The sequence below is a fragment of the Chelonoidis abingdonii genome, chromosome 1 (genome assembly GCF_003597395.2).
Source record: "Chelonoidis abingdonii isolate Lonesome George chromosome 1, CheloAbing_2.0, whole genome shotgun sequence".
Taxonomy (NCBI): domain Eukaryota; kingdom Metazoa; phylum Chordata; order Testudines; family Testudinidae; genus Chelonoidis; species Chelonoidis abingdonii.
The window spans coordinates 246,748,517-246,764,627 of record NC_133769.1 but is presented as its reverse complement, the minus strand read 5'-3'; the positions used below and the strand labels follow the sequence as shown (position 1 = coordinate 246,764,627).

Below are 16,111 nucleotides of genomic sequence, written 5' to 3'. Positions count from 1 at the left end.
TCAGGTCAGGGGGTTGGGGTGGAGAAGGGGTGCGTCAGGGGGCTCAGGGCATGGGGTTAGGGGGCTCAGGGCAGAGGATTGGGGTGCAGGGTAAAAGAGGGGTTCAGAGTGTGGGCTCCAACCTGGCACCACTTACCTTGAGCAACTCCAGGATGGCAGCAGTGTGTCCCTGCCCACTCTGGCCCCACGCTGCTCCCAGAAGTGGCCAGCATGTCCAGCAGTGGCTCCGGGGGGTGGGGGGGTGGGAAGCGGCTCTGCCATATGCTGTCCTCACTTGCGGGTACCACCTCTGAAGCCCCCATTGGCCGCGGTGCCCCATTCCCAGCCAATGGGAGCTGCAGGGGGTGGTACCTGAAGGAAAGAGCAGCACACTGAGCACTCTGCCCCATCCCCTCCCCAGGGTTCATAGGGACATGGTGCCACCGCTTCCAGGAGTGGCACGGGGCCAGGGCAGGCAGGGAGCCTGCCTTAACCCTGCTGCGCCACGGGGCTGGGAATCCCACGAGCCAGACTGAAAGCCCTGATGGGCCAGATCCAGCCCACGGGCTGTAGTTTGCCCTCCCCTGTAGTACATCATAAGGCTGAAAAACAAGAGTGCAGCTCTGAATGTAGACAAGGCCTGAGATACATCACTAGTTTACCACACTTCCAGTGAAAACCTTGTAGGTCAGCTTCAGCAACAATACTTACAACAATGGAGGTCAAGTCTTCACTTTCAAATCGACCAATTGCCAGTTCCATTGACTTATACATGGCTGCTGAAATCCGCTGAGTGATTAGGCGGTTCAGATCTATTGACCTACCAAGAAGCTAAAAAAAAAACAACCCCCAAAAATGTATCAGACAAAATGGTATGAGACTAATCTTGATTAAGCTAAGAAAACCAATTTTTCTTAATTAACAGATAAAATGAAGAGCTGCAAGTGTATATTATATTCAGACATAATATACAGATAATACATATGAACACGTATGTTGTGTACATGTTACCCCATCCCACATTCTCACACAAAAAATACTATAGGTGGTGCATCAAAATCTAATCAAACACTGAGCTAATTTTGAATATGTTTACAAAGAAGACTTGATGATAAACTTGTAGAAGACTGAAAAATTATTCAGTTTAGAGCAGGGGTCGGCAACCTTTCAGAAGTGGTGTGCCGAGTCTTCATTTATTCACTCTAATTTAAGGTTTCACATGCCAGTAACACATTTTCACATTCTCAGAAGGTCTCTTTCTATAAGTCTATAATATAAAACTAAACTATTGTTGTATGTAAAGTAAATAAGGTTTTTAAAATGTTTAAGAAGCTTCGTTTAAAATTAAATTAAAATGCAGAGCACCCAGACCGGTGGCCAGGACCTGCGCAGTGTGAGTGCCACTGAAAATCAGCTCGTGTGCCGCCTTCGGCACACGTGCCATAGGTTGCCTGCCCCTTGTTTAGAGAGACAATTCCATCATGCGCCATATTTCTGTACTTTTAAAAACTATAAATATTTGCATTAAAACAGGATCTTTGCAGCTTTAGAGGTCATCTACCGCTGTTGCTTGAAATGATAATGTTCTGTCTCTGATGGTCACAGTCAAGCTGTTGTGGATAGGATGACAACAGAAACAGAATACTATGCCCTCAGGTGTGGAATAAGCACTAGGTACATCAACAGTATTAAAAAAAAAAAAAGAGTGGTGGAACAAGAGGGGAAAAAAGCAAGGAATTCAAATACGATACAGTAGCATCAGTTTTACTCACTTGGACATGTCTCTGTTTCAGCAGTGTCTCATACCGGTTGGATGGTGGTAAGTGAATTGTTGCCCCCTGATTCTTGCATTCGGAGCGCAACCGTTTATCCAGAAGCAGACTATTATGAGGAAAAAAAGTGGTTACTACTGTACATTACACAGCAAACTACTGCAGAAATCAAGGAATCACAGAATCGTAGGACTGAAAGGGACATTGAAAGGTCATCTAGTCCAGTCCCCTGCACTCGTGGCAGGACTAAGTTTTATCTAGACCAGGGGTTCCCAAATTTGGTTTACAGCTTGTTCAGGGTAAGCCCCTGGCAGGCTGCGAGATGCTTTGTTTACCTGAGCATCCGCAGGTAAGCAGCTGTACTATGAACAAGCAGAGAAACAAGTTTGGGAACCCCTGATCTAGACTGTCCCTGGAAGGTGTTTGTCTAACCTGCTCTTTAAAATCTCCAATGACAGAGATTCCACAACCTCCAATGACAGAGATTCCGTAGGCAATTTATTCCAGTGCTTACCTACCCTGACAATTAGGAAGTTTTTCCTAATGTCCAATCTAACCCATCCTTGCTGCAATTTAAGCCCATTGCTTCTTATCCTATCCTTAAAGGTTAAAGGGAACAATTTTTCTCCCTCCTCTTTGTAACAATCTCTTATTTACTTGAAAACAGTTATGTCCTCACTCAGTCTTCTCTTCTCCAGACTAAACAAACCCAAGTTTTTTTCCAACCTTCCCTCATAGGTCATGTTTTCTAGACCTTTAATAATTTTTATTGCTCTTCTCCGGATTTTCTTCCAATTTGTCCACATCTTTCCTGAAATGTGGCGCCCAGAACTGGACACAGTACTCCATTTGAGGCTTAATCAGCACGGAGTAGAGCAGAAGAATTACTTCTCATGTGTTGCTTACAACACTCCTGCTAATATACCTCTACCCTGATATAACACTGTCCTCGGGAGCCAAAAAATCTTACCGTGTTATAGGTGAAACTGCATTATATCGAACTTGCTTTGATCCGTCAGAGCGCACAGCCCCACCCCCCCAGAGTGCTGCTTTATTGTGTTATATCCAAATTCATGTTATATTGAGTCGCGTTATATCGGGGTAGAGGTGTACATCCCAGAATTATGTTTGCTTTTTTTTGCAACAGTGTTAAACTAAATATGAGTCAACACTGTGTGATTCACTATGACACTCAAATCTCTTTCTTCAGTACTGCTTCCTAGGCAGTCATTTCCCATTTTGTATGTGTGCAATTGATTGTTCCTTCCTAAGTGGAGTACTTTGCATTTGTTCTTATTGAATTTCACCCTATTTACTTCAGGCCATTTCTCCAGTTTGTCCAGATCATTTTGAATTTTAATCCTATTCTCCAAAGCACTTGCAACCCCTCCCAGCTTGGTATCATCCACAAACTTTATAAGTGCATTCTCTATGCCATTATCTAAATCATTGGTGAAGATATTGAGGAGAGCTGGACCCAGAACTTATCCCTTCCAGTTTGACTGTGAACCACTGATAACTACTCTCTGGGAATGGTTTTCCAACCAGTTATGTACTCACCTTGTAGTAGCTCCACCTAGATTTTATTTCCCTAGTTTGTTTACGAGGTCATGTGAAACAGTATCAAGAGCCTTATTAAACTCAAGATATACCACGTCTACAGCTTCATCCCATCCACAAGGCTTGTTACCCTTTCAAAAGAAAGCTATCAGGTTGATTTGACATGATTTGCTCTTGACAAATCCATGCAGTTACTTTTCACCTTATTATCTTCTAGGTGTTTGCAAACTGATTGCTTAATTATTTGCTCCATTATCTTCCCGGGCTCTGAAGTTAAGATGACTGGTCAGTAATTCCCCAGGTTGTCCTTATTTCCCTTTTTATATATTGGCACTATAATTTGCCTTTTTCCAGTCCTCTGGAATCTCTCCCGTCTTCCAAGACTTTTCGAAGATAATCACTAATGGCTCAGGTATCTCCTCAGTCAGCTCCCTTAATATTCTAGGATGTATTTCATCAGGCCTTGGTGACTTGAAGACATCTAACTTGTCTAAATAATTTTTAACTTGTTCTTTCCGTCTTTTAGCCTCTGATCCTACCTCATTTTCACTGGAATTCACTATGTTAGCTGTCCAATCGCTACTAACCTTTTTGGTGAAAACTGAAACAAACAAACAAACAAAAATACATGTATAAAAGATGTTACTATCAGAATAGCTACCTTCCTGCCATAATCTTGTAGTATGCAAATATCTGGTCTGCCAACTTGTAGACGAATTGGTCAAAACACAAGTTTACCTGGAAAATGGTAGAGATATTAATTAGTATTTGCATAGGTATAAAAAGGGGCACATATCCTAGTTTCCCTTGTCATTACCTACAAAAACAAATCAAGAAGTGCTAGTCAGCACAAAATTCCTCTACTTCCCCATGAAGAGCAGTTACTTCAATCTAAACAATGCCAAAACCAGACATATGCAGATATGTGTTTATTCAAAGCTTATCACCATGGAAGATTGTATCCTCCTCCCTTTGTTTCTTCTTTTGGCATTCTCAACACTTTCATTCTATGTCATCACCATCTGCTTTGAAGATATACATATTGCTGCATAATGTTCCTTCACCTTTAACAGACTCCGTCTCCCTACTAGGATACATAACCGTTTTCTCCAATAGATGAGTTTACTTTACCTCTGCCTCAATTTCATCGTAGAGGAACTGCTTCTTAAATTTAGTAAGCGCATAATGAGCGCTATCATTGTAAAGATCCAAAGAATAGAGAACATACCTAAATGAAAAAGAAAAAAAGAACAGTTACTTACCCTACAGCAAATTTGATTCTTTGAGATGTTGTGGTCACTTTGGATCCCACTGAAGGTGCACATATGGCACATGGGCATGAAATCAGATTTTTTTGAATAGCAGAGTTAGGGCAGTGTATATACCCTGGGCCTCCTTGTGCTCCAATGCGAAGGCATAAAGGGTAGTGTTGACATGGTGCTCCCTCAATCCCCTTGAAATTCAAAGCCCATAGTAGGTAGGGACTTCTAAAAGAGAGCATAGGTCATAACATCTACACTAACTATAACACCCTGAAGAACCACAGTTACTATAGAGGAAGTAACTGTTCTTTTGCTGAGTATGTGTCAGCATGTACGTGACTGGCAAGCAGTATCCTCTCGAGATAGTGGGAATAAGGTGTTTCAGTTGCACAAGTCAAACAGTGATTGTAGTATTGGTCACCCAAACTTGGCATCTGTTCTACCTGCCAAGTCCAAGACATAGTGTTTGACAAAGGGTTACTCCATGTTGGTGCCTTACAGGTTTCTCATATTGGCACATTTCTAAACCAGGCAGAAGTCACCTGAGCTCTCGTGAAGTGAGCCTCGATGTCGAGTGGGAGAGGTAACCACTAGCTGGTAACACAATGTATCTCCTTGTGTTATCCGTTCCAATATTCTTTAAGATCAGATAGGTTGGCCTTTGAATATCCTGTTTCAGCTAGAAACAGATGAGGCAACAATTTGAATTGTTTGGTCCTGCCAATATAATAAAAGGGGACCTCCAGATATGCCTAGTCTGTTTAACTTCTCTTCTCCCAGTGACAATGACGACAGGTAAGTTGATGGATTGGTTCAGATGAGATTCTGATGTCATTCTGAGAATGAGTTTCAGGTGAGGTCTTAGCAACATCTTTTCCCTTTGAAATGTTGTGGGATGGGGGTTAGCTATAGTGTCTGAAGCTCACTCAAAGTGATAACAACTAGGAAGACCATCTTCAGAGTAAAGAGGTGTAAGGAGCATTCTGAGGGAGGCTCAGTGAGAGGCTCCATGCATCTCAGAAGGACTATATTGAGGTCCCAGGCAGGAGAGAGTTCTCTGACTGCTGGATAACTGTGTAATAGACCTTTAAATCTCTTTTATACCATTGCGTGAGAGAAGACCAAGCACGACTGTACAGATAATTGACAAGCTGAAATCACTCCAAGGTGGACTCCAACAGAGCTGAGCCAAAGACCGCCTGCCTGGGTCATCAAGCATCTTCAGTACAGAGGCCTGTACTGGGCCCAGGCCTTTTTGGGCTGCCCATATTAAGAACCCCTTCCATTTTGAAAAGTTTTTCCAGTAAATTCTTCCTACTTTGTATCAGGATTTCCTGGACTGGAAAGGAGCAATACCTATCCGTAGCATTCAGCCAGGCAACACATGCACCGTCACGTTTGGTGACTTCAGATCTGTGTGGAGTATCTGGCTGTAATACTGCAAGATCTGATCCAGATGGTCTAGGAGCCATATCAAAAGGCTGAATGGACATCTGCAGAAGATCTGTCAGCCAGAACTGCCTTGGCCAGTACACAGCCACCAGGATGATCATGGATTTGTCTCATTTGATCTTGGAAATCCCCCTAGAAATCTGGGGAACGGGTGGGAAATTGTACAGCAACTCTTTGTTCTTCAGTAGGAGGAAGGTATCCAGCAGTGAACTTGGACTCAGGCATCCTCTAGAACAAAAGTTTTGCACTGTTCTTGGCAGTGCGCATGTGTACCATGGGGAATCCCCACAGATGGATTATCACCTCCATGGTGGATCTGTGCAATGAGCATTTGTGGGTGGTCACTGACTGTCTCAGGAATTCTGCTAAGCTGTTGCCGGCTACTAGGAGGCTAAGGGCCTCTCAGAGTTACCCCGTTCTGATGGCACCAACTGCAGAAGTTGATGGCTTCAAGGGCAAAGGGCAAGGAGCAGACACCCACTTGCTTGTCTATGTAGTGCATAGCTGTCGTGCTGTCTGAAGCTCTACATTATTGAGTTTTGGAGGACCGGCAGGAAAGCCATGCTGGCTAGTCTGATGGCTCTGAGCATTAGGACCTTCACAGGTAGCCACATGTCACTTAGGGTCCAAGTTACTTGGATCTATAGATGGTTCAAGTGAACTCCCCTACCTGTCCCTGACACACGTTTAATTAGTGTCTTTGTCAGAGAGGGAACTGAAAAGGAAACACACACTCCTTTTCACATTTGTGGATTCTAACCACCAAGGAAGTTCAGCAGTGACATGATGAGGTACTATGACCTCCTCGTCTATCGGGTGTTTCCCCAGAGAAAAAACTGTCCTGAGGCAGAGCTGAAGAGGGCATAGGCGAAGCCTGGCAAGTGGCGTCATGTACATGCAAGCCAACGTGTGACCTAACACTGTGAGGCATGTGCTGGTTCTGATGTCAGCTGGAGTTTGAATCTCTGTAGAAGCTTTTCCTGATCTGCAGGCAACCAGGATTTCTTTGAACTTTATCATCTGAAGCGAGGTAAATGTCAGGTTTTTTACAGGTCACTAGGAGACCCAGCCAGGTGAATACAGATAGAGCACTGTCCCAGCCTGATGACATCATCTACTCTCACCTGCTTCTGATCAGCCAGTTGTCCAATTACGTGTGGATGCCACATCACCTCAGACATTCACAACACATTCTGTGAAGACCCTTGGTACCATGAAGAGTCAAAATGGCAGACCTCATACTGGTAATGATTTGATCCCACCATGAATCTTTGGTATTTCCTGTGGGTGGGCAGACAGCCGTACTGCCAACTCTTGCAATTTTATTGCAACTCTAGCAATTTTAGTTTTGGGGGTTTTTTGGTCTGTCTCATGAAAACACGCTAAAAGCTGCCACCTCACAAACTATCCCTTATTCAAAATTCTATGAAGTGTAGTTGGAGCCATGTTGGTCCCAGGATATTAGAGAGATAAGGTGGGTGAGGTAATATCTTCGATTGGACCAATTTCTGTTGATGAGAGAGACAAGCTTTTGAGCTTTCAGAGAGCTCTTCTTCAGGACTGTAAGCTCAAAAGTCTACTCAGAGGAGTTTTACTGAGGGATGACACCCTTGGGTTGTTTGGAGTTGAATGTCTCCTCTGGGTCTGAGGTGATGCACACTGATTACTCAAACAGGTGGAGTTTTAGCTGCACATCTCTCGACTTGGGAGCACTCAGTCAGAAGGATTTACACATCACTCATTTGTGGTTTTCCCCAAAACAGAAAAGGCATTGGCGATGCCAGTCAACCAGCAGGACAAGTTCTTTGTTGGACAGATAGGAATTAAACCATAAGGTTTTGGCACCTGCCACGGTGGTTAATGCCAAGTACCTACCATGCTGTATAAGGGACTATGCAGGAGTGTCCTCTCTTTCGGAGGAGATGGCCAAAGAAAAAATTAACAAGGTAAGAGTTGAAGAAGGATATTTTTTTCATAAAACTAGGTTAGAAACAGAGCTTGAAGTGAGTAGGAGATCGGACACTCCTCAGGTTCCATCTTGCTTCCATGGACAGTACGAGAGAACTGAAGACACTCCCCTCTTTATTCTTTTATACCTTGAATGGGCTCCTGGGAGGCACAGGGTGCAGATGCTGCCTTGAGGGGCACAGCTACTCAGAAAATTCTGATCTTGGGCCCATGCATGCCTACCATGGGATCTGCACTGACACATACTCGAAAAACAAATATTTATAGTTTGTGAAATGCTTCTTTGTAAATATAACAAGAAAAATACTTGATTATTGAAAAAATTATTTGTAGTTTAGACTGAGAAGATTAAAAATACAGAAGGCAAGCAGATCTATTACCTGCAATGTACCATGCCACAAAAAAATCTGACTACTAAATTCTCTAGAAAGGAATGACCAGTCAGGGCAACAGTGCCAAACATCCGGTCCAGAGGCCTGATCCAGGCATTTATGTGGCCTGCATGACAGACTCCAGAGAACGCTGGCCCTCTTGAGCATAGTCAAGCAGATAGCAGCAGGAGACAGCAGAGACCACTACCATACAAACCTCAGAATGTAACACTTGGTATCCCACATCTCCAAAACATTTCCCAAGCTATTGTTTTTACTAAGCATGACAATTTAAATGTGTAGAGGGGAAGACCTTTCAGACCACACAAGATCAACTTTTCTGGCCATAGCATGATTGGCCCCCGCAGGGAATAGGAGCAAATAGGAAGCCACAGAAATGAAAATCATTAAAATACTGCTATCAGCTTTGTCTCAAAAAGAGGTGGAAACAAATAAGATAATTTAGCTTCATTTTCTTTTTCCTTGCACATACACTCAGAATACTGAGAATAAATAATTGTTCATCTGCCATTCTATTTCTCTGAAGACACTGTATTGGCTGACTCCTATTGATCCACCTCAGAACAGGGTACATTTTCAATTACATTTTTTTCTGAAGATGTTGTCCTAACATTCTTTGGTGTTTGTTACGTTTCTAGTGCAGAGAGCTATTTGCTTTCCATTCATTAAGGAACAGAGTTAAATCCTGGCTGCTCTGAAGGCAATACAAGTGTTGCCATTAACTTTGATAGGGTTAGGATTTCATCTGGAAACTTTATGTTCTAGAGGGGGCAGAGAAGCACTGAGTGTGGCTTTCAGAATATGGCTGGCCTGCCTGTGCCTCAAAGAACCAAAATCGTTGAGAGTCAGGGGAACTCACGCTAGTGTGCAGAGATGAAAGTAGGAATCCAGGAAACAGTATCATTAAAGAATTACATTTGCAATACTATCTCAGCAACAACTTGTTAACATCAGTGAAGGCATTAACTTTATAATACAATGGTATTTAAAATGACGCAAAAGAAGAGCACACATAGACCTTACTCCATCATTGATGCCTCTTTTGTCTCCAGAATATGGTCGGTCAAAATCCAAGGCATAGACATCTCAATGGGGAACTGGATTCTTCTTCCCATTGTGAGTTCTAAGAAGAACTCTCTAAACCACAACTGGGACAGGTCACAGCATTGCTGCAAGGTTTCTTTCAGAATAAATGACAAGCCATTATTCTTCTCATATGAGAAACATGTTAGGAACAAAACAAAAAATTGTGATTATGATGGTAAATGTGAAACTACGAAGCAGGTGAGTCACTAGAGCTACAGGTAAATCAAATTCAAATGTAAAACCTGTGAGGTTTTTAACATAGTTATGAACACACACAAAAGCTCAAGTGTTTTATTACAGAAAATATCGCCAAAGTGGGCCAGCCCACTGGTTTAGTGGCAAAAGTATATTATACCACCCTGGAGGAGAGCTAAGTTTAATTCTCCAGCAGGGACTCAAAGTGCTATAAAATCAACGCTCTCAGCTCCTCAGCTTGGGGAGAAGGCAGGCTGGAGCATCTTGTGGCCATCATTTTTATTCCATCCATCTGATTAAGCAGTAGAATTGACTGGCCCCATATGATCCTTGCAGATTAGAAGGGCAGGGAATTATCTGAACTCTTGAGGGAGAGTCTGGAATAAGGGAAGATAATTTTGAGATGCTAAGAGATTCCTTAGTCTCTCCAGGTAAAAGACACATCACAGGCAATGTTTTCAGAATGCTAGAGAACCGAAACAAGAATGAACTTTTTCCTTCAACATTTTCTAATAAACACGGTGCTATTTATGGAAAGCGTTAGTACTGGAACTAACAGGTGCCTCTCCTTTGAGAGCTAAGGGTTCCAGAAAAATAAAAAGATGAAAGACAACACAACATGGTGATGACAAAGACTAGATACAATTAATGTCAGTAGGTGAATTCATTAGGATAACATGTTTCCGATTACAACTGACAGAATACAGAGGGGTAGCTAATCAATACCAGATTTACCACTACTGGGGACTTGGTGTGTCTTCTAAAAAAAAATAAAGTTCTTAAATTTTTGCTATTTAAACAGGTTTGATGTTGTGTCTTTATTATATACAAATATAAGGTAACAATAAAAAAATACAGCCCATTAAAACAAATGCATAAAAGGGAAAAAAACGAAAAGCATTTAGGTGAATCTTTCTTTTGTGTCTCAAAAAGTTCTGATAGGCCAATGTTTTAGATAAACAAACCAGATCTAACTGGCTTAGGTAATCGGAAACATTTTCCAGGGCACGCTAAAGATGTTAGGACATGCTAAGCTGGACACTGATCATTTACGTATCTTACCACTGAAATTTATCAAATGAGTGTAGAAGAAAGACTCGCGATGAAATTTTTCTATGTCCAATATGGTGGGCCCCTCAAGGCTACTTCTCAAGGTTTTCTTGGAACCACTTTTGTCAGCAATGAGAGACTCTAACATAGTTCTCACCATGTAAAGCTGTATCATTAAAGGAAACATTTGTGGTGGAAAGGAAAAAAGGAAAATACACATGGTACATTAGTTGAGCAACACTGAAAAATACTATCAAGAAAGTGACTGCTCCACTTCAAACTGAAACCTAGTAAAATTTCTGCAAGAGCCATGCCTTTCTCCTTTGGGAAAAAGGTAAATGCTCCAACCAAAAGTTAATGCCAATATAAATGCCTAGCCAGAAAGCCTTCCACGTAAAGGGACTCTGCATTAATATAAAGCAATAGATAATTTGCAGTGGAACAGTTCACTTGCCACAAATAAAAATAATACGTAATATCTTACCACCAAAGTTTAAAAGAGGCGGATAGATGTAGGACTGCCTCAGAAACTTGTTTATCACATGCAATAGCTTTTCCATTCCAAGAGACTTGAGCTGCTTCAACAGCTCAGCAGAGTTTAAGGACTCTGTCATAGTGCGAACCATGTAGAGCTAAAAACCAACAGACAAGGAGAGGCAGGGGGGAGAGAAACAGTTAATACAACATGTGGGTAAATAAGGAAGGGGAAACAGAAGCAGAAAAAGTGTGTGTTAGTGTGTTAAGGGATGAAAAACAATACAGTAAGCATGCAGAGGGAAACATCCACTTCTAAAGTAGGCAAGTTTTTTCATTTGGCCTCATTATTCTGTGAGGGTCCAATACAATGCTCATTTAAGTCAATGGAAAGGCTCTCACTGACTTAAATGAGAGCTGAATCTGGTCATAAAAGACTAGCTGCTTCTCAGTTTTTTCACAAAAATTTCTAAGTGTAGTAAATCCAGTGAATTATTTTGAAATTACATAAAATTGATAAAACTGCAATCCAAGGAATTGCTGTAATTTGTTTCCCCACCTCAGCAAAGATAAATAGGTCACAACAGACAGCAGACAGAACAGAGTATTTTAATGAGCTTGCTACAACCAGTGAAACAAAGCCCCCTAAACATACCAAGAATAAGAAAAAACATTGGTGGTGATTTTAAAAAAAGAGAATTATTATTAAATAAAGCATTGTACTGATTCCATTTACTGAAACAAAAATTTCATTAGATATTTAAACATCTTTCCAGACAATTTTTTAAACCTAACTCAGTCACCCATGATTAATATAAAAGCACTGCCTAAACAGGCTCTTCCCCAACTTCATCCCAAGATTTTAGGAATCACAGTATTTCACTGATATACCATAATTCCACTCATTTTCATGTCCCAGTGTGCTCAGAGCACTGTGCAGTAATATATCAATCATAAACGTGCTACTATACAAACTTCTCTCAAAACGGCAAACAGAAAAGATAAAGAGGGATCCCATCTAGAAAACGGAGAAGGGGCAAGCTTCTAAATATGGGATAACAGTGGTTATTATAAAGAACATCTTTGAAAAATTTATGCTGTTTAACACTAGAGAGAGAAAGAAGATTAGATGGATTTCAAGGTGGAATTCTGCACTCTATGGACCACCATGGCAAAAGCACAAGACATTAAGGACTTAAGACACAGTGGTGGAAAGAGAGGTGGAGTCAGCACAAATATCCACCAGGACTAAGTTCAAGAATGCAAGTCTAAAATATAGCAAGGACTTACACAGTTAAGGAGTTTAAAAAACAACAAGAACAATTTAGTCTGGAAGGAGGAGCCAGCCAGGAAAGGGTCCAGTCATTTCAAAAATAGAAGAAGTTTGAACATTTAAAAAGGCACAGCTTTAAAATGTGGGCATTCCCTTGGAACAAGATCAAGAGTATGGAAGCGGAGCCTTTGGGAAAAGAATACATTAGGGTACAAAATGAAAGTGAAAGCATCCCAGATAGAGAATTTTGACTAATTCAGATTTATAGTGGATTTATACTTTAAAATGTATATATATTTTTAAGTATAACTTGGGAGTAACCTAAATCCACTCCAGCTTTTAACAGGGCTCAGTAGTAAAGAGATTTCTATGTCAATCAGTGATGCAAATACTATGGCTATCATACAAGAAGAACAGAAAATACCTGGGTACTGGAGGGTCCCACTGCTCGCCTTGGAACTTTGATGTCAAAACCACTTTTGGGGTCTTTCTCTCCTCTTAGTGCCGGGTCATTAAATGGTTCATGTCCTGCATCCCAGTCACAAACTGTCTTTCTAATGGCCTGAAGAACACTAGACACAATCCAAAATGCTTTAGCACCCAAACAAATATAAATGCTTATTTCAGAGCCACAAACATGTTGAAGCAAACTTTCTACAGGGATGATATTTTATCAGTCAAACTTATATTTTCGAGTAATACTTTGACAGCATTTGTTTTTGCCATCGATAGATACCTTTAGCAAGATATACATGTATATTATTGACACTGGGTTGTATAGCACAGATGCAAGTTCAATATAACATTAGAATTTACCATCAAACAAATCAGATCTGAAGAACACCGATAATAAAGAAGAAAGCTTCTGCTTATAAAATATTTTGGTAATGCATAATACTTTTTAAAATTCTAAGAAAAATTCTGATAAAATAATCTCTTAAAGGTTTGCATAGGCGTGGCAGTGGTCATCCAATATTATGATGCTCTTCAGTTACAATTCTAAGTACTGAATTGGAATATGAGTACTTCTCAAAAACCATCTAAGCATTGCTCATAGTGTACTGAGTGATCAAGTGAACTCTGCCTCCCACATTCAAACATTTCTGAAGAATGTTACTTTAATGGCTCAAGAAGCACTTTTGTGTTTCCACACCCAGACAACCTCAGACTACAACAGATTTACATAAGGAACATGAAAGTCACCAGAAAAAAACAGTGTAAGAATCTACTTGCAAATCTTAAAATCTGGAATAATCTGAACATTTCATTCATTTGTTTGGGATGGTATTTTTGTGGAGGTGGAGTTTAGCAGTAGCATGACCATTCAAGGGTCTTCACCCACAAGAATCTTGCAAGGCACCCAGCAAAGGGTGGGAGTAAATCAAAAAGGTACAACACATCTTGAGGAAAGGCAACAGCTGGAGAGATAAAAACAAGGTTAAGGATGGCTCTGACCACAGTATAGAAGATTGAGTAGGGGGAGGTGAAGAGAGTAGGAAGAGTTGAGGGGAAAGACAACAGATGGCTTTTTTTTTTTTTTTTTTTGTTGCGGTGGTGGTGGGGGTTGGGATGAAGAGACGGCGAAGAAGGACGAGCGATATAGAAGAACAACTAGTCGTAGTACTGGAATCATCAGAAAGTTGCCCTCAGTTTCTCTTTAAAATAAAAAGCAAGACAACACATACCATTAATGGCAATGGTAGAATTAAAAGGTTTAAAGATGACATGTTGTTAACCATTCTAGTTCTCTTGTCTTAAAGTAATCAGCACCGAGCAGGTTGTTTTAGACTAATATGTAGTCAGCAAAGCTAATTTTTGACATTCAAACTATGAGCAATGGTGGTGGTTGCCTTTGAAATATGGATGTTAGCATTAGACAATATTTAACTAGTAAAATATGGGAGAAGGAATATAGGACATTGTGTGAAAATGTTAACACTACCTCTGAATTACGTTTTTCTTCTTTTTTATGGCCTGTCTTAATGGTTCTCTCAGTGTAACCTGGGAGAAGTCCTGAAGAGCAGCATAAATGGTATGACGTATGGCATGGTTAAAGACACTTTCCATTCTCCCCATCAGCACCTGAAGACCTTTGATCATGGCAATAACCTGTAGGGAGAAGATAGATAGATAGAGAGATTTTTAAAAATATATATAAATAAAGGGAAGGGGGAAGAATGAAAAAGCCCAAATCTCTATAAAGGGGAAAAGTTTTTTTACCTCAACCAAGGCAAACTTCTCTTCACTAGTATAATTGTATCGTGTTGCTCTTTCATACTCTTCTGCATTGTCAGGGCAATCTTTATTGGAGTATTTGTCAGTTGGATGTACCAGTTTCCATGAATACTGCAATTCACACAGGTAGGTGAAGAAAGATATACGGAAGAAAAGAAAAGATTGAGAAATAACACGAAAAAACCACAGGGCACCCTACCTGTAATACAGGTTTTATTCTAATAAGACATTCCATCGTTCTTAGTAATAGTTGATGATATGATATTGCATGGTTTTAGAACAGTACTGTAAGTTCTAAAACTCCTGACAGAAATCACTTGCCATATTCACTACTTTCTAAAAGATCTATCGGACATATATCTCTACACTACATTAATTCAAAGAATACAAGAAATTCTCAGCTTGTGATGTGGTCTAACTTTTTAATGAAGATTAACATAAGTAAAAACCTGTCTTCATTTCACCTACACAGAACTGAGAAAGATGCCTCAAATGCAAAAACAAGTGTAAAGAGAAGATTTTGAAATGACTGACTGTTAAGATTTTCAAGTCAGTTTGAAGCCAAAAAGACTTGCTGATTTCTATTAGGACTTAGAAAAGAGAGAGAAAAAAAGACAGAGACTGATTTTGTCTGTGACTCTGAAAATGCAATATTTCAAGAGAAATGTGTCCTGTTCAGGTACCAGGATCAAAATATCATACTAACATAGTGCAAGATGTTCCAATACTGATTTTTAGCAGGAATTGATCATATCAATTAATTATGTTAACTGGAAAATTCTATTTACTTACTAATCCAGTTTTCCACAACTTTAATTTTAGCAACAAGAACTGAGCTGTGACACCTACTACAACTTGAGTGGTAGATAGATGATAGTGCTGTATAAGACATTATTATGGGTTAAAATACCAAGTGCCAAAGCAAAGTTTACTAATAGCAACTTAGCCCTAGGCCAACGCACAAACACCAAAAAGTATTACAATAAAACTTAAAACTAAACCTAAAATTATAAAATGTTAAAATACTTATAAAGATTTTTTTTTTAAAAAGCCAGATACCATCAAACCATACATAATCGCCATGCCACTTGCCTTCTCCTTATTTGAGTGGCTGCCCATGCAAACAGAACAAACACTTGGTTCACAGGTACACCGTCAGTTCCTAAGAAACATTCTATTTCCTGAGAGGTCATAGAAAAAGACATCCAGGACAAAAACACTGAAAACCATTTTGACCTCAAGTGACAATACACATTACAATGTAACAGATCATGGAGTAGGTCTTCCAGCTACCCTAAACTGCAGGGACAACGATGGTTACATTTCTCAGTGCCAGTATATCGGCTGTCTAAGTAAGCCATTTGCTTGGATTTAAAATGGAAAGCTGTAAAGGCCCTCCTTAGTATGCTATTT

General features: G+C 40.4%; 1 protein-coding gene across 10 annotated transcripts in view; it reads right to left on the bottom strand.

Annotated features, from left to right (window-relative positions):
* Window positions 1-16,111, bottom strand: part of CYFIP1 (cytoplasmic FMR1 interacting protein 1) — a 136,550-nt gene that overhangs the window by 66,133 nt on the left and 54,306 nt on the right. For 9 of the 10 annotated variants that reach the window (XR_012654870.1, XM_032776118.2, XM_075060871.1 and 6 more), the window contains 9 exons: window positions 14,684-14,809; window positions 14,406-14,572; window positions 12,888-13,035; window positions 10,729-10,882; window positions 9,409-9,565; window positions 4,443-4,539; window positions 3,973-4,049; window positions 1,752-1,860; window positions 691-810 (listed from right to left, as the gene is read on the bottom strand). Coding sequence is in view for 9 of the 10 variants with exons in the window: in XM_032776118.2 (XP_032632009.1) it covers window positions 691-810; window positions 1,752-1,860; window positions 3,973-4,049; window positions 4,443-4,539; window positions 9,409-9,565; window positions 10,729-10,882; window positions 12,888-13,035; window positions 14,406-14,572; window positions 14,684-14,809 (1,155 nt within the window). In the remaining variant the exon portion in view is untranslated. Of the gene's footprint in view, window positions 1-690; window positions 811-1,751; window positions 1,861-3,972; window positions 4,050-4,442; window positions 4,540-9,408; window positions 9,566-10,728; window positions 10,883-11,200; window positions 11,349-12,887; window positions 13,036-14,405; window positions 14,573-14,683; window positions 14,810-16,111 lie in introns of all 10 variants that reach the window. The other variant, XM_032776121.2, reaches the window with a different exon arrangement.